Consider the following 25,172-nt stretch of genomic DNA (forward strand, 5'->3'; position numbering starts at 1 on the left):
CATTTCTTCTCTGGCAAGTGATTTTTCTTCTTCTTTTCTTTTGTTCTTCTTCTACTTCTTCTCCGACAAACAACTTCTTTCTTTTTATCTTCTCTCTTCTTCTTTTCTTCTTCTTCTATAGCGAGCAACTTTGGCGAAAATTTCTTTTCTTCTTTTTTTCCATCTTCTTCATCTCCGACGTAACCAACTTCGACAAAAAACCACATACCAGCTCCAATTGTGAGAGAGGAGAGTGATTTGTGAGTGAAGAAATGAGGAAATAGAACGAGAGTGAGAGAGAAAGTTGATTTGTGAGTGAAGAAAGGAAGAGAGAGGAGATGAGAGTGATTTGTGAGTGAGGAAACGAAGAGAGAGCGAGATCGAGAGAGAGACAAGAGATGAGAGTGATTTCTAAGCGAGGAAACAAAGAGAGAGGAGGAGTGAGAAAGCAAGATAGCGAGAGAGAGAGCAAGAGCAAGTAGGCTTTTTCGCATGCACGAGTTTATTTTGGTAATTTTGCCCAAATGTGACATCAGCATAAGGTCATTTGTCAACGAGCTCAAATTTTGGGTTATCCATATGAATTCCCCCACTTTGCTTTCCTTTTCGAATTCATGGTTAAAAAACTTAAATTATGGTGTGTTATTGCATTGCATTACTCTCTCTGTCTAAACTAAAATAATAATAATAACGACAACAATAATAAAGGTTAAAATGAGATTTTTATATTAATGACTCGATTTCAAGTCGTTGATGTTGAATGATCCAATTCTAAAAATAATGAAAATTAACCTTCTATTTTCATTATAGGGCACTCCACTACTCATTATCGCATTAGGAACATCTCACTCATTATCATAAAATGGTCGAAATCCTTATGCAATTTTCATTTTTAATCATCGGGTTGTCAAATGTTGGTTTAAAAAAATAAGATGGTTTGAAATTAATATTGCGTTAAGGCTCCAATTATTTCGCGATGGGAGGGACACCCCAACGGGATAGTGCTTTATTACATTAGTAGAAGATTAATTTTCATTAGTTTTTTAGAATTGGGTCATTCGGCTTTAGCGCATCTATGATTGGTTCATCCATATAAAAACCTCATAACACTTTTAATCCATATACTTTTAAGGGCAAATTACAAAAACCAATCGTAAGTTATGGTGGTAGTCGTAATTATACATTATAGCTTTCAATTGTAAAAGCTGAGTCCTTAAATTTTCACAAATGTAAAAATTGGATCTTCAAGCATACGTAATTATAGAAATTGTAGCAATTATATAAGTTTGAATTTTCAATTTTTATCATTTGGGGGTTTAATTTCTACAATTATTGTAAGTTGAGTGTTAATTGTAATACTTATATAAACTTGACTAAGGGCTCAATTTTTATCACTAAAAGTTTGAGAATGTAATTGTAATTACAACAATGTTGCAAAGGTGGTTTTTACGGTTCTCCTACTTTTAAATCGTTGTATTAGTCCTCGTACTTTCAATAAATTCTTAATTTAATTTGATCAAAATTGATTTAATAATATAATAATAATAATTTTCATGCATATAATATAATATGTGAATATATTTTAAAAATAATATTGAAAAGACTAGTAAATAAAAAAAAAATGGTTGAAAAACACAACAACAAACTAAAATATAGACTAAATTCAAAATTTATTTAAAATATGTAAACTAAAGTTGGACATTTTGAGAGTACAATAACTATAATCGAACAAATCTCAAAGTATAGGAATCAAAATAATATTTTTTTTAAAATAGATAATGATATTATTGTTAAATTACAATTCTAGTTTATGAGCTTTCAAAGTTTTCACAATTCGTGAATCTACTAAACTTTGGGGCTTCAATTTGGAATGGGTTGAGTGGGTTATAATGGTCAACTCGATGTTTAAAGCATGTGTTAAGAAAATGAGGGATAAAGGTTATCTTAACACCATTTTCGTTAAGTATTATTTACAACTCAGTTGTTAAAATAAGTAACTCCCACTCCCACCATATTTCGCATGACTTCACCCATCGTCATCACATATGGCGGCCAACTCCTTCAAACCACCCGGAGACCCAATTTTAGCGACGATCACCTCCAATGAATAGCTTTGATGAATACTTCCAATGGTCAACTCCGACTATCACCTCCAGTGATCATGCATTAAGTATTATTTACAACTCAGTTGTTAAAATAAACAACTCTCACTCCCTCCCATATTTCTCTTGACTTCACCCGTCGTCATCACATATGGCGGCCAACTCTTTCAAACCACCTGGAGACCCAATTTTAGTGACGATCACCTCCAATGAATAGCTTTGATGAATACTTCCGATGGTCAACTCTGACTATCACCTCCAATGATCATTCTGGTAAACCAAGTTATCGTGTTTAATAGTCTTCTTATGTAGTAATTTGATATTAATAGAAATACTTTGAATGTATAACAAATCAAACAAACTTGGGTAAGAAAATACTTTTGAGAAAATGTAACCAAAGATACAAGTCATTTTATTTCAAACAACTTTTATAAAAAAAATTGAAATGAAAATGACATTTTGAAAAATATTTTTTTCCTAGTCAATCCAAACACGTATTAATGTTCTTTTTTTTTCATGAACAATAATATATAACTTATTTCACGAACCTCACTAAAGTTTAATGCAAGAAAAAATGTGCATATACGAAAACATACATATTTCGATATTGTGATCTATTCTAAAAAACACATTTGATCAACTTTTCTTTTGGAACTATTTTTGAATGATAACCTGTCATTGGACATAAGATTTAAATTTATAACACATCTATATATATTTTTTTTAAGAATTAACTATGAAGGATACAATTTAGTTTAATTTTAAATATATGAAAAAGGTAAAATTGCAAGTGTGTAATACTCTTTTTATCGCTAAAGCAACCATAAATCAATTGTCATATATAATAAGTGTTAGCAACGGGGTATTTTTAAATATAAAAAAAAATGTTCAAAAATATTTATACTTGTAGTAAAAAGTTTCAAGAGTACAAAATACTTTTGAAATTTTTACTATAAAGTATAAATATTTTTTAGATTTTTTTTTATTTATAAAAATTCTATGCTAATTATCATATTATTTTATAATAAGTTTTTAAAGTTATTGCATGCAATATTCGCTTGGAATAACAAATAAAGGGAAATGAACCAACTTATTTACTAATATAGTAAAATGTCACTATCGAATATCGATGTCGCCTACTTATAGATGTCTATCACGATGAACGGTGACATTTTGTTATATTCGAAAATATTTTTAGTAATTTTATTATTTAAAATAATTACCCTAATTTTTATTGTAAGATTAAAATTTGAAAGAAAAAATATTACTTTTTTAAACATAAATTAAAACTCATGTTTGTTGCTGGTTTCATTAGATTGGGCATCATAATCATGTTGGAATTATCTTTGAACTAAAAAATCGTGTAAGGATAAAAAAAATCAAACCGCAAATCTCATCATGGCTAACATATTCTAGATGAATTGAGCTATTTAAAAATAAATAAATAAATCTTTTGAAAATACTTTTAGGTGCCATGTCAAATATCATATGTTCATCAAATGATTCCTCCAAAATAAATAAATAAATATTTGATCACTACTGTTTTTTGCAATGGTTATATCCTATTCAAATGGTCACTAATTTGTTTGCAACATTATGTGGGTTTTTTCTTTTCTTTTAATCATGTAAAATTGCTTTTAAATAATAACCATTAGACTAATTTATAAGTTAAATCTTTTAACTTTTAAGCTTGTATTGGATTTAATTATTAAATTTTTAAAGATATCTAATAAGCACTTACATTTTAAAGTTTATGTCTAACAAGTCATTCGACGATGAAAAACGTCTATTATGTATTTAAACTTCCAATTTTATGTCTACTAGGTCCTTAAAAGTTTAAATTTTTATTAAACATCAGATTCATTTTTAAAGCTATTGAATGATTTTTGAAAGTTTTGAATATATAGAAGAAAATATATAAAATTGAAACATTAGATACCTATTAGATAATGTTACCGACTAAGAACATATTAGAAAGTTTTAAAATAAATTTTATAAACTTTTTAACCTACATACAAATTCACATACTAGTCATGTAATTTAACCTACTTATTATGTATAAATAGTTAATAAAGAAAGATAAATTTTAAAAATAGAAAATTGTGTTATAACTTTTAAGCTTAATTTACAAAACATAAAATAAAAAATATATATGTATATCAAATGGGTTGTATAAAGGTAGGATTGTTCTCAAATATAGTAAAAGAAGTCAACTTATTTATAAATATAGCAAAATATCACTATAGACATCGACGATGCCTGTCATTAATATTGATAGATGTTTATTAGTGTTTATCACTACCTATCGCTCATATAGACAACAACATTTTTCTATATTTAAAAACATTTTCAATAATTTATCATTTAAAATATTTTTCTATAAAAATTTAGATACCAAGATGATACTATATAGATCATGTTAATATGTTTTTTTTTTAATCAAACAACTTTATATATATATATATATATAATTATAACTTTTGAATGAATTATTTCGAAATTTGTTATTGGGACTCGTCTAACTTGTAGTCCTTATAATTTTCAAATTTCAATTGATTCTCGTTATTTTATGAATTAATTTTTTAAAGTTTTAATTTAATTTAGGAAAACTTTACAACTAATTCTTAATATATTTATTTTTACATATAAACTAATTCTTAATATATTTATTTTTATATAAAAGATTCCTTAGTTTATATCTTCGACTATTTCCTTTGGATGCATTCACCGATCAATACATTACCATATAAATTGTGGAATTTTGACTATATCATAAGAATCAAAATGAAAATTTTGAACTATAAAAACAATATTGAAATAAAACCCAAATCATATGATGAAAATCTAAAGTCTATGATACTTTGAAAATTTTAAAGAAAATTATAGAAGATGAAAGGAGTGGGGTTGGCCATGGATGCAACAGAACAACATTGGATTCAAGAAGCTGCCACACAAGCAATAAGACAAGGGTAGGTGGTCACATAGTCATGTCAATTATACAATATTGCCCCATGGAAATTATAGAATGTGATTTTTACATTGTACCAATCCACTAACATAAAATTGTTGGTGCTTGGATCTCACACGAATTCATCGTCGTTGCAGATTCTTCATGGACTTGACTTTTGGTCAGTTTCTCCTGATCTGATCTGATCTCACTTCCAAATCGATTTGCATGAAAGATTCGTACATCGAAGTGTGGTATTGAGTCTACCTCACTCTTAACACCACACTTCAACGTCTAAGTACAGAGAACGTACATTACAATTAAACACACAAAAGTAAGGTTAAAGTTATTCTTGTGAGATTACTTATTCTTTCCGTTTGAGATTGTTGAATGGAGTTATTTATTACGTGCTTCCTTTAACAATCGCATGTTGTTACGTGTAACTCTTGTGGTGTCAGGATAATTTACAGTGCTCGAGACTAGATGGCTCAAGACCGAGCTCGCTTAAGATATTTCTCGATTGATATATATTTATTGGCTCGGAATCCAAGGCTCTGATTTTTCTCTTTTGGGATGCTTGATTTCCCATGTTGCCTCCCAATTTCTCTTAAGCTTGAGTCTATAGATTTTAGGCCTTGCATGAGGCAACCCTTAACAAATACAATTCAATGATAAGTGATGTATATTAATTTTCTTATGATAGAGATTCAAGTCAATATCATTGGTAATTTAAAGGGAAAAAGAAAACAATATACCAATTCAATACAACCTAATTATTAGGTATCCATCCTTGGTTCTCTTTCCCCAAGTCATCATTGATTTTAAAGATAGAATATAAGTTTAGTTCCTGGACTTTGCAGTTTGTATCTATTTGGTTCTAAATTTTTAAAAGTATCAAATAAATTATTGAACTTTCAATTTTGTGTGTAATAAGTACATGACCATAAAATATCTAAAGTTTGTAAGAATTGATTCATTTGTTCAATATAAATTTAAAATCTTATATCTAATAAAACTTTAAGCTTTCTATTTTGCATTAAGTAGACCGATGAATTATTTTAAAAAATACAAAAAATCAAAGATCTGTTAGAAACACTACAACAAAGAAAAAAATGTTGAGTGAAAAACAGTAAATATCATAGTAAATCGAAACAAAATTTAAACTTCAATGATACGATGGTATCATTTTGAAACTTATAAAGAAAATTGAAATCAAACTTAAAACTTAAGGACTAAAAGTGTATATTTTTGTAACAATGGACTAAATAGAAACTAAACTTGTCAAAACTTTATGATAAAAAAAATATATTATTTTCTATTTTTAATTTAGTAGAAATAAAATATATGAATTAATATGAGCAAAAAATATAAAATATATATTATCAATAATAAATTAGAGTTTCGAATTTTCACCGTTGAATTTAAAAGATAAAAAAGAAAACAAACAAAATGTATAAAATAATATCACGAGCATTTTTCAACGGTTCAATTACAATGACGTGTATATGTTTTTATTTAATTACCTTTATACATTACGTGCTTTATTTTTAGAGGACTATACATTGCGTCCTTTAATAATTAATTTAATAAAGCCAAAATAAAATGATTGTTTTATGCTTTGTTTTTATCTTGATTGAAGAATAATAAAATGATTTTAAAAAGAAAACCAAAATAGACCAATTGCATGTGTTAATCCAAAGGTTGAGAATTCTCATTTTTGATCCCTTTGGTTTAAAATTTTTCAACTTAATCTTTTATCTATTAATATTTCTGGAGAAAATTGTAAAAATTATTCTTAAAGTGTGATAGTAATTATAATTATATCCTTAAATTTTCAATAGTAACGATTGGGTCCCTAAACTCTTAAAGTGTTAAAATTGAACCTCAAGTTTACAATATAATTATATAAGTGAACCATCAAACTTATACAACTATTATAATTTATACAATTATGTAAGTTTGAGGGTCTAATTTTAATATTTGGATAAAATTGAGGGCTCAATTTTTAAATTTGAAAGTTTAAGGCTATAACTACAACTACTATCATATTAGGGGTGGTTTTTACAATTTACCCTTCTTTTTTTTTCTAAGTAAACTTTTTATTGTAGGTGATACTAGTTGATGTTAAATTAACACTATATGAAAAAAGAAAATAATATTATAGAGAACAAAACTCACAATTTTCTACTAATATTTTAAAGACCTGAAAAGAACTTTAATGTAAAATACCTTTTGTCGTCTTCTAAATTTATTCTCATTGAGTATATTGTGTCATGTAAATTTGGCATTAGATAAATTTAACATTCAATAGAAACCAAGTGCGTCGGTTGGAAGTGATTTTGAAATTACTAAGATTACATTTTTTTAAGTTCAAAATCACTTCAAAACCCGTCTTTAATACTCGAAATATTTAATTTTATGCTTAAATTCTATTTTTTTTTAATTAAAATTGATTTTGATTAATTAAAAACATGTTTTACGATGATTTACAGTGACAATAATTATTTTTTAAAAAATCACTCTCAAACATGTCAATATGCCTGAATTTGTTGATAGTCTACTATTGCATAAAAGTGGTTAAATTTAAATGTAGTTCGACTTTAAGTCTCCATTATAATTGTTGAATTAAAAAATTATAATTATCTTCTCTAAAAATTTTGAAAAATATTGCCATTTCAAGTACAATTAAATTTGTTAAGTCATTGTCTTCTCCATTGAAATGCCAATCTATATGCACAATTTTAAAACAATAGAAAACAAGAATCAGTCGATTTTCTAAGTGCTTAAAAAATATATATAAATTTTCACTTAAAAATATTTGTATTTAAAAAAATAAATTTAAATCAACCATATATTGAAAATGGTCGTTATCAAATATAGGAAAAAGAAATAACTTATTTACAAATATAATAAAATGTCGCTGTATATCATAGTAGTTTTATCGTTTCAAACAATACTCTATTAAAAAAAATACCAAATATCATGATTTAAAATACGATATTGGTTCTTATACTAATTTTAATGTCAATATTTTCTAACGTCAGCATTCAAACAAATTTCTAACTAAATATTAATTTATATTAACCTTCTCTACCAACTTTAAAATTGAGAAGCATTCAAGTATCATCCTATAAAATTGTTAATAAATAATTGAAAAAAAAATCAATAATAATATAGAAAGGAAAATTATTTTAAATGACAAAATTGTTTAAAATATTTATAAATAATAGGTATTAGTGCTATATTTTTAAATATTTTAGTTTTATTTTCTTTATCGCAGTAGTATTGATTTTAAAAAATTATTATTATTTTATTGATTTTCCTTTAAAAAAAAATTGTTATTTTATTAATTATGATGATATTTTAATCTCCTAAAAAAATAATCAAACATATGTTTGGCCAAATAAATAATATAAAAATTCCATTTAACTCCCTCAAATTATCCATAAATCATCATCCTCAGACTCCACCAATAATTTTCTCCCCCATTCATCTCTGTTCTACCAATCACAAATCGCCGATAAACCTCTTTCGCCGGTATTAATGGGGAACGAACGGAACGCCGCCGTGTACTCCTCCGCTCACAGCCGGAAGCCTCCTCCACCAGGAGAAAACACGCCGCTCCTCGGTGGCGGACGGCCTCGGTCCTCTCAAGCGAAGACGTTCGCCAACGTCTTCATCTCAATCGTCGGCGCCGGTGTTCTCGGCCTTCCTTACGCCTTCAAGCGCACCGGATGGGTCATGAGTCTCATGATGCTCTTCTCCGTCGCTGCCGTCACCTATTACTGCATGATGCTTCTCGTCTACACTCGTCGGAAGCTCGTCGCCGACGGTTCCTCCGAGATCAATTCATTTGGTGATTTAGGGTATTCAATCTGTGGTTCATCTGGCCGAGTGATCGTCGATATTCTAATTATTTTAGCCCAAACCGGCTTCTGCGTGGGATACTTAGTCTTCATCGGCAATACGTTGAGCACTTTGTTCAATTCATCCCCCATGGCTTTAGGCTCTGATTTTCTAGGAGCTTCCCCTAAAATATTATACATAATTGGCTGTTTACCCTTCCAATTGGGCTTGAATTCGATCAAAACCCTGACTCATTTGGCTCCATTGAGTATTTTTGCAGATGTGGTTGACCTAGGAGCTATGGGAGTAGTGATTGTTGAAGACATTTCTGTTTTCTTGAAGAATCGACCTCCAGTGGAGGCTTTTGGAGGTTTATCAGTGTTCTTCTACGGCATGGGAGTAGCTGCTTACGCTTTTGAAGGAATCGCAATGATTCTCCCTCTAGAATCAGAGATGAAAGACAGAGATCAATTTGGTAAGATCTTAGGATCTTCAATGGCGTTTATTGCTATTCTGTATGGTGGATTTGGGGTTCTGGGTTACTTTGCTTTTGGACAAGAAACAAGTGATGTGATTACTTCAAACATGGGTCCTGGTTTATTAAGCGCCATTGTTAAACTGGGTCTCTGTATAAACTTATTCTTCACTATGCCATTGATGATGAATCCAGCTTATGAGATTATTGAGAGACGATTCTCAAGAGGAAGATACTGTGTTTGGCTAAGATGGTTATTGGTTGTATTAGCAACTTTAATGGCGATGTGGGTTCCTAATTTTACAGATTTCTTGTCTTTGGTTGGGAGTGGATTGTGCTGTTCATTAGGGTTTGTACTGCCTGCATTTTTTCATCTGCTTGTTTTCAAGGAAGAGATGGGATGGAAAGGTTGGTGTTTAGATTTAATGATTGTTGTTTCTGGGATTGTTCTTGGAGTTGCTGGGACTGTTAGTGCTGTTGAACAGATGTATTTTGCTAAAGAAACTTCTTCCATTTCAGCTTAGAAATGGAAGTTTGATTCTCTGGGCTTTCATTCAAAGTTGAAAATGATGAAGTCTCTGTTGTTGTAAAGGGAAGACATCATCATCCATCTTCATCGTGCTTCAAGGAGATTCAGTAATGGAGGATCGATGTTTATTTGTGTTTATGGTTAAGATTTTGTTCTATTTAATGCTTTCAAGAAGGTTTAATTATGGCAAATCTGATGTTATTGAGCATCTGGTTAAGATTTTGTGTATAGTTTTAGGTATTATTAGTAGTAGTATTACCACAAATTTCTTGTTTGTGGGATTTCTCTTCTTGTAACATGATGTATTATAGTTTACACTAGAAATAATGTATTTGTACCGTGCAATGGATTTTAAATTATAAATGGTTGATCATTATTATTTTCAACAATTTCATCTTTATTATAAATATTGTAAAAATAAATCATTGCTTAATGTCAGGTGTCAATCTTCATATAAGATCACACCTTACTTGCCATTTTGCCATCTTTGTGAGAAATTTATCTCAAATTTTCACTAAATTTTCATAATTTTAATTATTTTATTTTTTTATTATATTATATTATATTATATTTTTTTCATATCGCTGAAGGTAGGTCCTAAAGGTAGGTTAAGTTTTTTTCCTCACTTTATTATAATTAATAAATTAAATATTATTTTGCATATTTAGTACATATTAAATTTCTAATATAAATAGAATATTTTGTGATAGTGTTGTCATGACAAATCTTATAAAATTAGAATTCACAACCCTTAACATTAATTGCAATAATTATTTGTCATGGGTGCATGATCATCGTATCTTGTGGAAAAATTTGAAAGAAAAGTATGATAATAAAAAACAGTTATTCTTCTAAAGTCCATTATGAGTGGATACATTTAACACTACAAGATTTTAAATTAGTAAGTGATTACAATTTCACATTATTTGAAATTAGTTACAAAATGTTGTTATGTGGAGAGAAAATTACTGATACTGATATGTTAGAGATAACATTTTCTATCTTTCTTGTCTCGAATATACTTCCGCAGCAATAATAGAAAGGTTTTAAATAATATTCTAAACTAATTTAATGTCGTTCTCGTGGCCAAATAAAATAACGAGTTGTTGATAAAGAACCACGAATCTCGGCCAACTGGAATAACATCATTCCCTGAAGTTAATGTTGTGAATGTTAATAATCATAGTCGAGGTTGTGATTGTGGTAGAGGAAGAAATAATTATTATTTTCGTGGTGGTCGTTCTAATCATTTAAATTTAAAAAAAACTACACAAAATGATTATCACAAAGAAAAAGCTCTAGTTCAAATAGTGTTAAAAATAAATGTTTCCAATGCGGAATGACTCGGCATTGGTCACATACCTATCATACGTCAAAACACTTAGTTAATCTCTATCAAATCTCTCTGAAGAAAAAAGAGAAAAATGTGGAAACAAATTTTGGTAATGACATATTTGACCCATCTCATATGACATATTTGGATGTGACGGACTTCTTTGAATCTCCCAAAGAGAAGATTGGCACAGTTGATGGAACTTCAAGTGTTTCTTTTGACTTTGAGAATATATAGATTTAATGTTATTGTTTTCTTTTATCCATCTTCATGTTTTTTTAGTAACTTTTGTATATTTCAAGTGTTGTTTTTTAATTATTTTTTTAATGAAGAAACATGAATCATTTTCATGTGTTGGGTGATTAAAAAAATGAGCAAAGAAGATCTATGTCTAGCGGACAATACAACTACACACAATACTTATAAATAAAAAAATATTTTTTTCCAAATTGACAATACTGAAAGCAAATAAAATATCAAGTTTTGCAAATTTGATTGAAAATTTTGAAAAAGCAAATATTATTTTACCTAGAAGAATAAAATTTACAATTGACCATGCATTACTCTCCACTCAATCAAAGAGACATTTTATAAGTTTTAAAGATATATGTTGCAATGGTTATCATATTGAGATTGATAGTAAGAATAATATGGAATATCTATATATTATCTCTACTATCTCAAATGAAAATCGTATATTGGAAAAGTTGTTTACTTTATCTTCTGGATTGTATTATAATTATATACGAGTAATTGAAATATAAACAACAATAAAACCTGAAGTTCATAAAATCTAGATATATTTGTTATTTGGCATGATAGATTGGGTCATCCAGGGTCTACAACGATGAGAAGAATTATTGAGAATTCAAGTGAACACCCATCGAAGAGCCAGAAGATTCTTAAATCTAATGAATTACCATGTAATGCTTGCTCTCAAGGCAAATTAATAATTAGATCATCACCACCTAAAGTGGGAACTGAATCACCTACATTTTTAGAACAAATTCATAGTAATATATGTGGACCTATTAACCCACCAAGTGGACCGTTTAGATATTTTATGGTATTAATAGATGCATCCAATAGATTGTCACACTTGTACTTATTATCGAGTCGAAATCTTGCATTTGAAAGATTACTTGCTTAAATAATTAAGTTAATAACACAGTTTTCTGATTAGACAATTAAGACCATTTGACTTGATAATATTGGTGAATTTACTTCCCAAGCTTTTGATTACTATTGTATGTCAATTGGGATAAGTGTTTAACATCTTGTAGCTCATGTTCATACACAAAATGGTTTAGCAGAATCATTTATAAAACGTTTGCAATTAATTGCAAGACCATTACTTATTGAGAGCTAAGCTTCCTTCAGAAGAGGACATGCTTTGCATACAGCATCACTTGTATGCATTAGGTCAATAGCTTATCATAAATACTCATTATCTGAGAAATCTACTCCAAATTTCTACTAAATTTTCATGATTTTAATTATTTTATTTTATTATTATTATATTTATATATCATTATATTATATTTTCTCCCTATCCGTTGTGCTTCGTTGTATTCCTCAATTTCACAACAATCTTTTTATTTTTTTATTTTTTTATTTTTAGGTTCATTTCAACAATTTCATCTGTTTGTGATTTTTTTTCCTTCCCCAATCAATAAGACAATTTTAGGTTTAAAGCCTATGATTTTTTTCTAAATTATTATTGTTATTATTTGAGCTTATGATTATTATAGTTTGGTTCTCACTGAATAAAAATATTCATTTTGGCACCTTAAACTACCGAAGTTACAATAAAATATGGTAACATTGGTAAGCGAACTTTGAGTAAAAAAGTAATAAGGACAAAATATATACAGAGTTATTTCAAAAATTCAAAACTAAACCTCGTTTAGTAATAATTGTATTTTTTATTTTTTTTAAAAAAATTAAACTTGTAAAAACTATTTCCACTCCAAATTTCTTCTTTATTATATTTTCTTTATCAATGGGTTAAAAATGCCAAGCCAATTTTTGAAAATTAAAAAAAAAATTAAAAATAGAAAAAAAAATAGTTAAACAGGACCTAAAATGATTGATTTTATTTTTCTTTTTCTTGTTCTTTTTAATGGAAGAAAGTAATAAATTAGGATCTAGAAAAAGATTCAAACCGTTTTATATTTTAAGTTGTTGTCTACCTAATTCATTTCTCATATTAAAGACTTCCTTTATAAAATGCTGTCTGTTTCTACCTTTTTAAGAATATAGTATTAGGATGGTAGATGCAAAAAGCTTTCTAAATAAACAATTATTAAAATAAAGCATTATTATTTTCCCACACTTATTAGAACACTTTATAATTTATTCTTTATATATCTGACCGTGTAAAACTCCATCTATACTGTGATAACTTCTTTATTAATTAGTGACGGGAGTTAAAATTTTTGTTGAAACACTCTTTTAAAAAGGAGAAATTATTTGATCAGGACACCACAATGTAATTGACAATTTGATTCGTTTAATTTATAAAAGAGAAAATGATATCGTATTTCAAATTTGTATTCAACTGTTATTAGAACATAAAGATTTTTTAATCTATACATATAATGATTACTAAAAGAAGCCATGTAATAAGTTCTATAAATCATTTTGTTTATTAAAATGTGATGCCTGATGAATATTTTTAACTTAAAAATACTCTCCATAATAATTAAAAACTTAAGAACAATTAACAAGTCACAAGTGTACAATTAAAAGACTTTAGAAGTCGCAATCATGGTCGAGTTTCGGGTGCTCCATATATTTATTTTCTATTTGATTTATGAATTTTAAAACTAACATTTTTGATCGTTTATAATTGAATTTAATTTATATTTGGTCCTTTAAGTTTCATAAATGATATGTTTGGTCCACGTTATTTGAATTTGATTTTTAATTGATCTTTGAAGTTTGAAAATAGTCTATAAAGCTCTCCAGCCAGAGTTAATCGAAATTACGACATTTGCTTCTAAAACCTTATCAAAATTTGGAATCCAAATATGAAATCTAGGTCTAACCATTGCAATAGTTATAAATACACATCAAACTCCCATTATTGTTTAGACACCAAAAATTGATTTCAATTTATTGATTCTTTTTAATAACAAACTTAGGAAGAAGATGCTCAATGGCAGGTTAACAATATAGAAATTTGTAGACTCAACCTAATATATTCCATTATTTATTTATTATTATTATTTTAATAAAAAAAAAACAATCTTACCTAATTTATATTATGTTAAAAATATATTTCAATTGACCATTAATAATTGATTTAAATGAGTAATTAATTGTTAATTCAAGCTTAGCTTAATAATAATCCACAAATTATTATCCTAAAAATTAAGGGTTCAATCTTCAACCCCTATTGCTGAATTGGGAAAAAAAAGAACAATAAAAGATAAGCCAAAGCATGGCTCAAATGGCATACAATACGAGAATTCTATTGTTCACATCCCTCATATTTATTGTACTTAAAGTAATTTTAAAAAGAAAATTAAGCATACAAAATAATTTGCATCTTTGCATTGGATATGAACCTCCAATTTATGTATTTTAGATATTTCCTCAAATTAATTTCTTTCTAGCAGTTTAGCTTAAGTAGAAAAAAAGTAGTAATAGCATTAAATAAATAATTAGAATTATATGTTTCCTAGTGTTTGTTTTCATTAACAATGTTGAAATAAGGATATGGTTCTCCTAATATGAAAAATATAAATAGTAAGAAAAGAAAAGAAAAGAAAAGAAAAGTTTGACAAAATACTCGAAAGAAATAAAATATTTATCATTCCAAGTATAAATGTAAAACAAAAAGTACATCAAAAGATTAAAAAAGAAAGTAATCCCCTCCACAAATATATTTCAGTATTGGACAAAAATATCACAAAATCACTCAAAAAATGGGGGGGAGAATAGCAGCAAATCCAGACTCAAGGGTCGATGGCATTATAATTCAACAGGAAATAATATTCTAAGGAAATTAATCAAATTCTCACGCCAATAAGCTATATAAAGGATTCTCTTTTTCAAGAAAAAAAAAAAAGAAAAAGAAAAAAAAAGACGTACAAATGAATTTAAAATTTATATAAAAAATTGAATACGCAAGGTGAACAGAAAAAGGGGGAGAAAATACATGACAAGCATCAACCTGAGGCAAAGATGGCACACTGAGGACAAACCTACATCTCAAATAATATCATATCATCCCACAGCTTAAACCGTTCTAGGAAAGCTTTAGACAAAACATATCATATATGTAAAATGAGCAATGCAAACCTGGCTAAAAGGCACTCCAATTATCCGATCCTTTCTTTGGAGTTTGATTATCCAGGGACGCCCTAAACGGCCCTGTCGATCCAAAAGGGTCTGGATCATCAAATGATGGGAATCCATGACCCTGATCAAAGTCTTTGCTGCTGCGCATCGAATCGAATCTTGAAAATGAAGGGAATCCCTGGTCAAAGTCCCTGCTGCTGCGTGTCGAATCGAATCGTGACAATGAAGGGAATCCCTGATCAAAGTCCTTACTGCTGCGCATTGAATCGAATTGCGTCAGTGATGAAGGTCCACTTTGGTCAAAGTCTCTACTGCTGTGCGTTGTATCAAATTGACCAAATGACGAGAATCCAGGACCCTGGTCGAAATCTCTACTGCTGCGCATTGAGTCGAACCGTGAAAATGCATCACGTGGAGGGAAAAAACCACTGTCGTGCACGCTGGAAGTATCAAACCTTGAGAAGCTGTCAAAGCTTGGTTCTGATCCCTCGTGGTAATTATGCGGCGAATTGCCCGAGTTGAAGATTGGGGTGCTAGGAACAGACTCATCAAAAGCAAATGTGCTTCTCTTAGCCTGGAATGGATCTGTTCTAATAGGATTCAAGCCCAAGTCCCCAGAATCGAAAAAATAGTTGTCCCGGTTTACATCACTGTCGGTCTACAATGAGTAAATGGCAAATAAAAATATATGCATCAGCAGGTCTCATTAACAGCTTAAAGAATAAAGGCTGAAGCAAAATGAACATAGGCAAAAAACACAACATAACAAGTAGATCTCAGGATCACCATACAAAAAGATAACATAACACATAATTGAAATTTCAAAAATCAAATACATGGGTATTGATTATACATATATATTCATATATTTCACACTTTTAAATAGATAAGTCATGTACATTTTACATTAAAAAGGAAACCTAAGAACATAAAAAGTTGCAATCAAAACAATTCATTTTAGGGCAACCAGTCCTCATTTATTACATAATAGAAAAATAACAATTCAATTTTTTTAAAAAAGAAACAATATTGTTTGCCACGTGGCCAAATTTAATTGGGCAACTTGGTGGACTGCTTCATTTTATACAGGTTCAAAATGCATTAACCTTCTACTTTGCTTGTTTAGGGCCGAGTCCTTGCATATGAATAGGCACTTTTTCTTACTTTGTTAATGGGTTGCCATGGCAGTTTATAAAATGTCCTTTTTTTTTCTTCTACCGGACATGTCCATGTGTCAAGATGTGTCCAAAAATTCACACATGTTGTGTTTGCACATGTCTGTACATATGTGACCAACACATACTCCGACCAGAAAAAACAGAGTGCCCAGTGTGTCCTAGTTCTCAAGGATAAGGAACAGAATACGGAGACGGTAGCTTAAGGGGAGAAAAGTTGATAGTATAAATAATAGAGGAGCATTTGTGCTAATTGAGTGTCACTCATAAAGTACAATTTTCTGCTTACCTTGGTGGAACCTCCTGCGTTAAAGCCCCAAACAGAGTCCATATCATCATTCGTATCAAATGTTCCCCATGCTGGTTCGTCATAGCTCTTGTCACCAGAAAACACAGATCCCGCACCTCCGTGATCACTGAAGAAATGGTTCAGGTATAATTATTTGTTCAAGAGCAGAAAGTAAACTTCAAGATGAAAAAACCACAAGAATGATAGTAGTTATGAACTCCTTTTGCAACTCTTGTTTCTTGCTAAAGAACGAATTCCTTTTGAATATCTCCTCTCCCGTAGGTTTCGGAAAAAGAAAAATCAAAAGTTTTCCCCAACACCCAGAGCCTTTTTTCACCCACCTTTGCACACTGACGTTTGTTTCTTATAAACATATAGGTAACAATGGTAATCAATTAAAGATCAAGACCATGACCCATAAACCACAAAGAAAGGGGTACACAGAAACAGGCTATAGAAGTAAAAATTAGAAACAAAAACTCTTGTAGAAATAGAGAATCAAGAAGAAAAGTTTGATTGAGGAATTATGGTATATTAAATAATCACTAGACCTACAACAAATTTAAGTTATTGGGCTAAGGTAAACTATTTTCAACTCATTCTCCTTTGATATTTTATATCCAATCACATAGAACCTATTCTTTTCAACTCACTCCAGACCACTCTCCCTCACATGTGCACTTGGCCCAACAAGGGAGAGATAAAGGGTAAGGCATATCTCAGAAGGACAAAACTTCTTAACTGCTACTTATAAGGAAAAAGACTGTTGACAATACCTTAAAGTGTCCTTATCACGGGGTGAAGCATCAAAGCCAGCAGCCTTTCCAAAATTGGAATCCATATATTCCTTGGGACTTCCAATAACACTACTTGCAAAGGGGCTGCTAGGAGCACTTTTGGGTGCAAAGGGGCTGTTTGGAGCACTTTTGGCTGTAAAGGGGCTGTTAGGAGCACTTTTGGCTGACCCATCTTCACTTTTATTATCATGTGCGGAACCATTTTCAACAGCTGTTTCATCCATGCTAGCATGTTTCTCTCTCTTGGTATCAGCATTTGGTGCAGAATCTCCTTCCTTGGTATCATCATCCGCTGCAGGTGTAACGTTTTGGCTGTCAAGTTTTCCCTTTTGAAATGACTTAGATTTCTGCTTAGGAGGAGCAATTACATTTTGCACATCAAGAGTGAGCTCCTTGACAACAGAGAAACCTGAAAATAAATTATAAACGATTCATCTACGGTAGTCACAACAGATAAGCTAACGCGATGCCTAATACAAACTCCTCAAGCATACCTTCGTCTTCAAATTTATCCCAATCTTCATCCCAATCAGCAGCTCCCACTTGGATGCCAGGCTGCCAACCTTTATTTGAAAACATTGAGGAAAATGATGAAAAAAAATCCGCAAGGAGAGCAAAAGAAACAGAGGAAGAGAGAGAGAGATAATCCCTTCATAATAACCCCCTCCCAAAAAAAAAAGGATAATCTGTGTGCAAAAAATATTATAAGATGACAAAAACCATCAAATTGGGAAAGAGGGGGGTGCATGATACTTTATAATCATATGAGCTATATTTCATATAATCAGAACAACAAGAATAGGACTATCATTTATTTGAAATTAGCCAAATAGATTAAAACTATGGCTACAACCCCATGACCTTTGAGCTCTAAATCCCACATCCCTTCCAATATATAAATTTTAAGATCTCATCCAAAGTTACTTGAAATATTAAATTATGAATTGATGTTCTTTTAAACTTTGACTAATCAGGTAATTAATTGAAAAATATTTCTTGTAGACTATCTTGATGCAAAGAGTCGGCAAATAAAGTGCTCCTAATCTATGTCCCGAAGTCGTAAAATCAATAATGCAAGCTACGATATGCAAATTCGACAGAAACATTTTTTGACTAAAAGTTATAATATTAAGAACGATGATGTGGAAGTAACATACAGTAAGACTAATGAACGCCAATGAAGGGAATGATGAGTAGGGTTTCTTTACATAAACGACGGTAATGTTGGATAAAACTACCATTGGATGAAATTAATTAAATATGCAACTTCAATGACCACTAACACAATTCATTAGTTGAAAAGAAAAGAATGATGACAATTGAGAGGTGCGTGGCTATTTTTCTTCCACGCACATATGCAACTTAATCTTTTATTGTCAGATACCTTATTAGAATTGCTGATAGTGTCAACTGTCGAGTATCTATCTAATAAAGAAAGGAAAGGCAAACCTATGATCTCCGTGACTAAATTCCACTTTTTTTATAATGTACCCATTACCCAAAACTGAATATTCTATAAGAAAATTACATTCACTTATTTCTCATAGTTAAGATACCAAATAAGATTAAAAAGAAATACATGTTCCCAAAATGTTGTGATTGAACTTGCATGTGCAATACGACTGACTAGTTCCCGATAATGAAAGGTAAATGATCATGTTGATTCGAATGTAAATCATTCATAACCAAGTTTTCATGATCTTATTTCATGTCTACACAAATATTGACTGCTGGGAAGGAAACTACAGTAATACCCAGAAAAATGAGATTTGGCAGAGAATTCAATAATGCAGTACAAAAGACTTACCAAACGGAAGTTCATTCAGAGTTATTGGTTTTGCCCATAAACCATAAGTCTTGCAGCGTTCATTGAGAGATTTCACTAACTCTTCAATATCTGACTGAATACGATCAGCACGAGCCTGATGTTTGGAATATAGAAATGAGTCAATGGCCTTATAGGTGAATTCCTGTAGGGTTCCATTGGCCCAAAACTAAATTTACCTGAAGAACACCGTCTGCACCACCATCTTGTTCCATCTTTACAATCGCCTGATACAGTTCCATCTTCTTTTCCTACACCAGAGAAAACCGGCATCGAATAATAGTTAGTTTCTGAATGCATAGCATAGTTGAAATTGATTCCCACAGTCTGATTGAAAAACAGTGATGAACACCTGTATATCACGGAATGTAGCTTCTTCAACGGTTAATCTGGAGGCTACATCACCAGATTGTTTGTATTTCTCTTCATATTTCTTAGCAAGGGACTCTACCTGATATAATCAAAACCTTCATTGAGTTCACTGTAATTATTTAAATTTAACACTATGAACTACACGTTATTCTCCATCAAATATAGATACCTCACGTTTATCTGAAGACACTCTTTCAGATATTTCATTCAGCCGATTGTCACATCTGCTCTTGTACAAAACCTTGTTGAGAGAAGAAAAATAGAATCAGGGAAAAGCAGCTGGGTAACCAAACATTATAACTGTAACACACCTGTCCTATACATCTAACACGTACACAACTGTATAACATATTAAGAATTGAAAGCCGAATTAAAACAGATGGGCCAATCAATCACCAAAATGCAAAACCAGTGACTCGTGACCTTAAAAATGCCTTCAATGGTAATAAAATAAAATATTATACTTAAACTATCTTCTACAGAGAAAAAAAAATGTTGATGTATTATGAACAAAATCAATTTTCAACAGACACATACACTACAAAAGCCTTCTTTAGCAAAAGAAAAACAAAAGCTAGTGCTTATAAAAACAAGAACCTTTCACTCAAGTCAAGCATATGATAGGTGCTCGGTTACACTTCTAGAATTTTATTATTTTTCATAAGAAATAGAAAGTTTTGTTTTTATAAGAAACATCAAAAGAGGATATATTTAAATAAAACATGATAATAAATAAACAAAAAAGAGTCTGACCAGGGGAGAGAGAACCACCTCCCACAAACTACACTCTAGACAAAAAGAGCCCGCCGGTCAAGAAACAAAAACTTTGAAAATAAATACGAGGAAAAAGCTGCTAAGTTCCTTGTGTGTGAATGCGTTTCTCAACAATTGACCCCTCATCTTTACAAAACTTTTTGAACCACACTCCATTGCAGTCCATATACAAGTATAACCACGAATGGCTCATGGCTTAAAGATAAAAAGATGCATAAAAGAATTCTTAGTACTTACAAGTTCCTGCATTTTAGTTCGGTAATACTCTATTTTCTGTCTGGACTCCAAAATTTCTTTCTCCAATTCTTCAACCTTCATTGAATAAAACAAGTGTCAGGAACATGAGTGACAGACAAAACACAAAATAGTAGGAAAATATAAATTATTTAATATTAGAGCAAATGATACGATAGCTTAGTTTGTAACAATGCGAGAATGTTAATCCCCATGAGATGAGGGGACTTCACACTTCCATCTACACGAGAAAAGAATAGAAAATGACAGAGAAAACCACCAGCTGCAACTTTTCCAATCCACAGACCAATTTTCAATAAATAAAAAATAACATCTATGCATAAAAGCAAGCAATATTTTTCTGGAAGACATAAAATCAAGGTGTTCTATTTGTAATTCCATGATATCTCGAAAGAAATATAGCCAAGATCACTACTATGTTATGTCTATATCAGAGGGTAGAACAAAAAGGCATTAGAAGGAAGTAAATAAGGTGCCTTTTTCTCAGCATCTGCTGCCTCTTGAAACTTTGAGTTGAGGGAGTTCTGCTCCTCTGTACTAAGCTGACTGACAAGATTTTTCTCCAGCACGGGCACCTTTGATTTAGGTTGACTGGTCTGTGGCTCACCCTCCACTGAGGAGGCTGTAGCAGGTATAGGCGGACGTACTCCAACTGTACGAGCTCCCTGAAGATTACCAGACCCAGGAACGCCTTGGTGCTGTTGGTAACCTTTTTCAATAAAAGGAAAAAGGTTAGCATTGAGGTAAAGTTCTTCCCACCTAGAGGAGTCCAACAAGTTGCAAAAGGCCATGAAGTGACTCGTCAAAAGAGATTACCAGCTGTGGGTCTCCAAGCTGCATTGCTATAGTTAGATGCAGCTGGAGTCACAGGATGACCATTGCTGGAAAAATCAAACATGATGTTGCTAGGAAGCATAGCAGGAAGAATGTGCCCTTCCCTATGCCGCTCCAATAAATAGAGTGCAATACAGAACTCCCTGACAGAAAGCATGCTATCATTATCTTGATCGGATAAGTCCCACACTTGCTTTAAAACCTCTGACAGATGTCAACAATAATATACTCGTGAGAATATCATTATCAACCAAGAAAATAAATTAGCATACATTTATCAAACAAACAACCATTCAAATGAGAAATATAAAAGATTCTAATCTGACCATCAACGAAACAATTCTGATATTTTCCAACTTACTAGAAATAGAAAGGTTTAGGCATAGTACTGACATCAAGTTTGGAAATTATAATTTTTTTAACATTCCGCTTGATCAATAAAATTATTTCTTGTCCAAAGAAGAAGAAATGACTATCATCCAGGGGAAGTAACAGCGTATTCAACAATAAACTAAAAAGTCAAAAGTGGTTTTTATGTTCAGTGTCATATCTGATTATATAGGTGTGTATGCTAGTGAAGTTTAGTGGCAAGCATCGTTGGTATTCAATGTGGCCACCATATCGTGGCTGTCACCCTCTAAACTCCTTGGATGCATGGTTAAACCATAAATATTGGTTCCTTTCTCCTACATCAAATAGTACAAATTTGTATTTTGCTTTTTTTTTTCTTTTTGATATCCGTGAGTGTTCGAGTCAACTTGTGTGCACCTCGACTAATCTCACAGGACAACTTGTCTAATCCTAAAGCATTTGGGTGCCAAGGAAACTCATAAGATATTAAATCCTAGGTAAGTGGCCACCATGCATTGACCCCATTCCTTTTTTTTTTTTTTCTCGATTGACCGCATTCCTTCTAAGTCCTCTATTAAACCCATAACCCTTGTTGACCACTAGGCCAATGCCAACCCACGATGATTTGGTACAAAATTGTCAGCTAGATTGTTCCAACTTTCTTGAATAATTTCTCCACCACCAGACAACTCAAAGATAATTATTGAATATCACACGAAGTAATCCACAACTAATACCTACATTCAACTTCATGAAGGAACGTGCTTAGAAGTCACTAAACAGTCTAACCTTGTTGCATAACAGACTCAAAATCAAAATAAAAATCGGGAATGATGATAAATAGGAAGTGAAAAGGAACGCAGCAATCCTGCAAAATATAAAAGGAAAAGTAAAAACTCGTTTGAAGGGGATTTATACCTCTTGGCAATCTCCAACTCAAGAACAAGTTGCGTGCTTCTAGACCGGTAATTTTTCCATCTCTATCTTTATCTACCTCAACAAAAACTTTAGTATACTTTTGCACATCATTCTGTGTCATTCTAGGCCAAGGGCGCTGAGACTGTCCAGAAACAGAGTTCTGAGATCCTGTTGGTAATCCAGAGGAAGCAGATTGCAATATGCCCTGTTGATTGGGCTTCCCAAGTGCCTGGTTCCGTTGGGCCTGATTCGCAAGAGGTGGTTTCATAAATGAACTTTGCAAAGAATCAAGGGAACTTGCTCTAACTATTGGTTGTGTAACAGTAGATACAGGAACAGCGGCTAATGGGGAAGTCTTATTGTCAGCAGTGACATCTTGTTTTGAGGGAATGGGGGTTGCAGCAAAGGCGTCTCTTCCAAAATAAGATCCAGGAGCAGTCCCATTTCCAGAAATACCTTGCACTTTACTCTCCACAGGTGATGGTGCAGCCAACGTTACTCCAGGAGCAGATTGAGGCCTTGGGGGTAGAGAAGCTGTTAGTCCTGCACTTGATTGCCCAAATCCAACCTGTGTTCCAGCAGGACTGACTCCTCTATTAGGAGGTTGTGAGGGTGTCCCCTGAACTCCACTGGTACGTTCACTAACCCAATCATTTGAGATGCTTGAATTCGTCGGAGGTGGCCCAGAAACAGTGCCTACTCCTGGAAATCCCTGTGCTGAACGGAGAGCAGAATTTGAAGTTGCTGACGGAGGCCTTACAGATTGACTCTCCCTAGAAGAAACCGGCGGAACATTCGTAGTGACATTTCGAGGAACCTGTGAATCCAATCCAGAACTTTGGGAGGGCGTTTGAGCAACAATGCCACTCTGAGGTGTAGGTGCTGCGGCAGTAGAATTGAACTGAGATGCAGGCTGGGTATTGAAATTTATTTGTGGTGCTGGTATTTTAGCTGCAGCTGGGCTAAACAATGCTGCTTTCACAATATCAGGAGTTAATTCCCTCTTGCTCTGTGCTACAGTGACCAGCCTAAGGGCATTATAAAACTCCGCCCGACCAAGGAAACCAATCTGTCTAGGGTCCGAAAGCGCCCAAATCTGCAGATAAATCAACAAAAAGGGTCACAAATAGAACAAGAGCTGAAGCCAAATAATCAAGATACATGAGTAGAATTTCTCAAAGATTCTCGAACTAATAAAACCAATTGGTACAAAAATTGCAAATTCCATCCTCTAAGAGAAGAAAAACCTACAGACCTGATTCAAATCTCAGTCATACTCAACCAAAGCAACATCGATTATTGTCAACTACAAACAGCAACCAAAAACCCACCACGGAGAGTGCAAAATGACACAAACCCAGAAGAAAAAGAAAGCAAAAGGAGAAGGAGTAATGAAGTTACCTGAGCAAGAACCTGTTTGGGCAATCCGGAGCCTTGAAAGAAGGCAACCGCTTCAGCGCCACTAATTCGACCATCGCGGTCCAAATCGGCACGTCGAAAGTATGCATCGAAGAGATCCACGTTCGGCGCTGGGTTCTGCACCGATGCCATTGCTGAATTCAAAATCTGCAACTCTTGGATCGAAGCAACGAGGCAACGGAATCACGAAACGTGAACATGAGAAATCAAAAACAGATCAAAAACACATGGATTAAACACAAATCGAAAGAGCCCTAAAAGAACGAAATCGAGTGATCGGAACAATGACCCTCTCAACAAATTCAGAGAAAAATCATACAAAATAAAGGGAAAATAATATGGAAATGAAATTGGGATAGACACTGATGAAGGAGCAGGTTGGGAAGATGTGGGAGGTTTTTTTTTTTTGTCGATGAGAAAATAATAATGATAATAATAAAAATAAAATAATAATAATAATAATAATCAAACGCTTTTAATTTCTCCGTTTTCTGAAGGGATCCGAATTTGTTGATCTTATTTACAAAACTACCATTTTTCTTTTTCTTTTTCTTTTTTTTTTTTTAATTTCAACGTTGGGAGATGGTAATAAGTGTTTTATCGTTGGAACTATGTTGAATTTATTGTATGAATTTAAATTTCGG

At 31.8% G+C, this 25,172-nt stretch overlaps 2 protein-coding genes across 3 annotated transcripts; one reads left to right on the plus strand and one right to left on the minus strand.

Moving 5' to 3' along the window:
• The first annotated feature begins 8,461 nt into the window (after positions 1–8,461).
• LOC120078318 (amino acid transporter AVT3B-like) lies at positions 8,462–10,257 on the plus strand. Its single transcript, XM_039032553.1, has one exon. The coding sequence runs from the start codon at positions 8,572–8,574 to the stop codon at positions 9,871–9,873; it is 1,302 nt and encodes a 433-aa protein (XP_038888481.1). The 5' UTR covers positions 8,462–8,571; the 3' UTR covers positions 9,874–10,257.
• Positions 10,258–15,156: 4,899 nt separating this feature from the next.
• Positions 15,157–24,957, minus strand: LOC120077644 (epidermal growth factor receptor substrate 15-like 1). 2 transcript variants are annotated; one of them, XM_039031595.1, is made up of 14 exons: positions 24,511–24,957; positions 23,110–24,205; positions 21,823–22,044; positions 21,483–21,715; positions 20,989–21,063; positions 20,147–20,218; positions 19,958–20,056; positions 19,785–19,856; positions 19,588–19,702; positions 18,275–18,343; positions 17,760–18,189; positions 16,984–17,110; positions 15,520–16,177; positions 15,157–15,422 (listed from the first exon to the last, which is right to left on the minus strand). In XM_039031595.1, the coding sequence occupies exons 1-13, from the start codon at positions 24,658–24,660 to the stop codon at positions 15,524–15,526; spliced, it is 3,414 nt and encodes a 1,137-aa protein (XP_038887523.1). In that variant the 5' UTR covers positions 24,661–24,957; the 3' UTR covers positions 15,157–15,422; positions 15,520–15,523. The 2 variants fall into 2 exon arrangements, with proteins under 2 accessions (XP_038887523.1, XP_038887522.1); XM_039031594.1 differs by having other exon boundaries at positions 15,303–16,177.
• Positions 24,958–25,172: the final 215 nt, after the last annotated feature.

This window comes from Benincasa hispida, chromosome 5, assembly GCF_009727055.1.
Source record: "Benincasa hispida cultivar B227 chromosome 5, ASM972705v1, whole genome shotgun sequence".
In the NCBI taxonomy this organism is placed as follows: domain Eukaryota; kingdom Viridiplantae; phylum Streptophyta; class Magnoliopsida; order Cucurbitales; family Cucurbitaceae; genus Benincasa; species Benincasa hispida.

What these genes read in the sequence shown, in the direction of transcription:
- LOC120078318 (XM_039032553.1), top strand. Translation starts at nt 8,572, where the DNA reads ATGGGGAACGAACGGAACGCCGCCGTGTACTCCTCCGCTCACAGCCGG.
- LOC120077644 (XM_039031595.1), bottom strand. Translation starts at nt 24,660, where the DNA reads ATGGCATCGGTGCAGAACCCAGCGCCGAACGTGGATCTCTTCGATGCA. An exon ending in CTACATTCCGTGATATACAG is followed by an intron (nt 19,857 to 19,957) that starts GTGTTCATCACT and finishes TCTCTGGTGTAG; the next exon opens with GAAAAGAAGATGGAACTGTA. An exon ending in ACGCAGGAGGTTCCACCAAG is followed by an intron (nt 16,178 to 16,983) that starts GTAAGCAGAAAA and finishes TACTCATTGTAG; the next exon opens with ACCGACAGTGATGTAAACCG.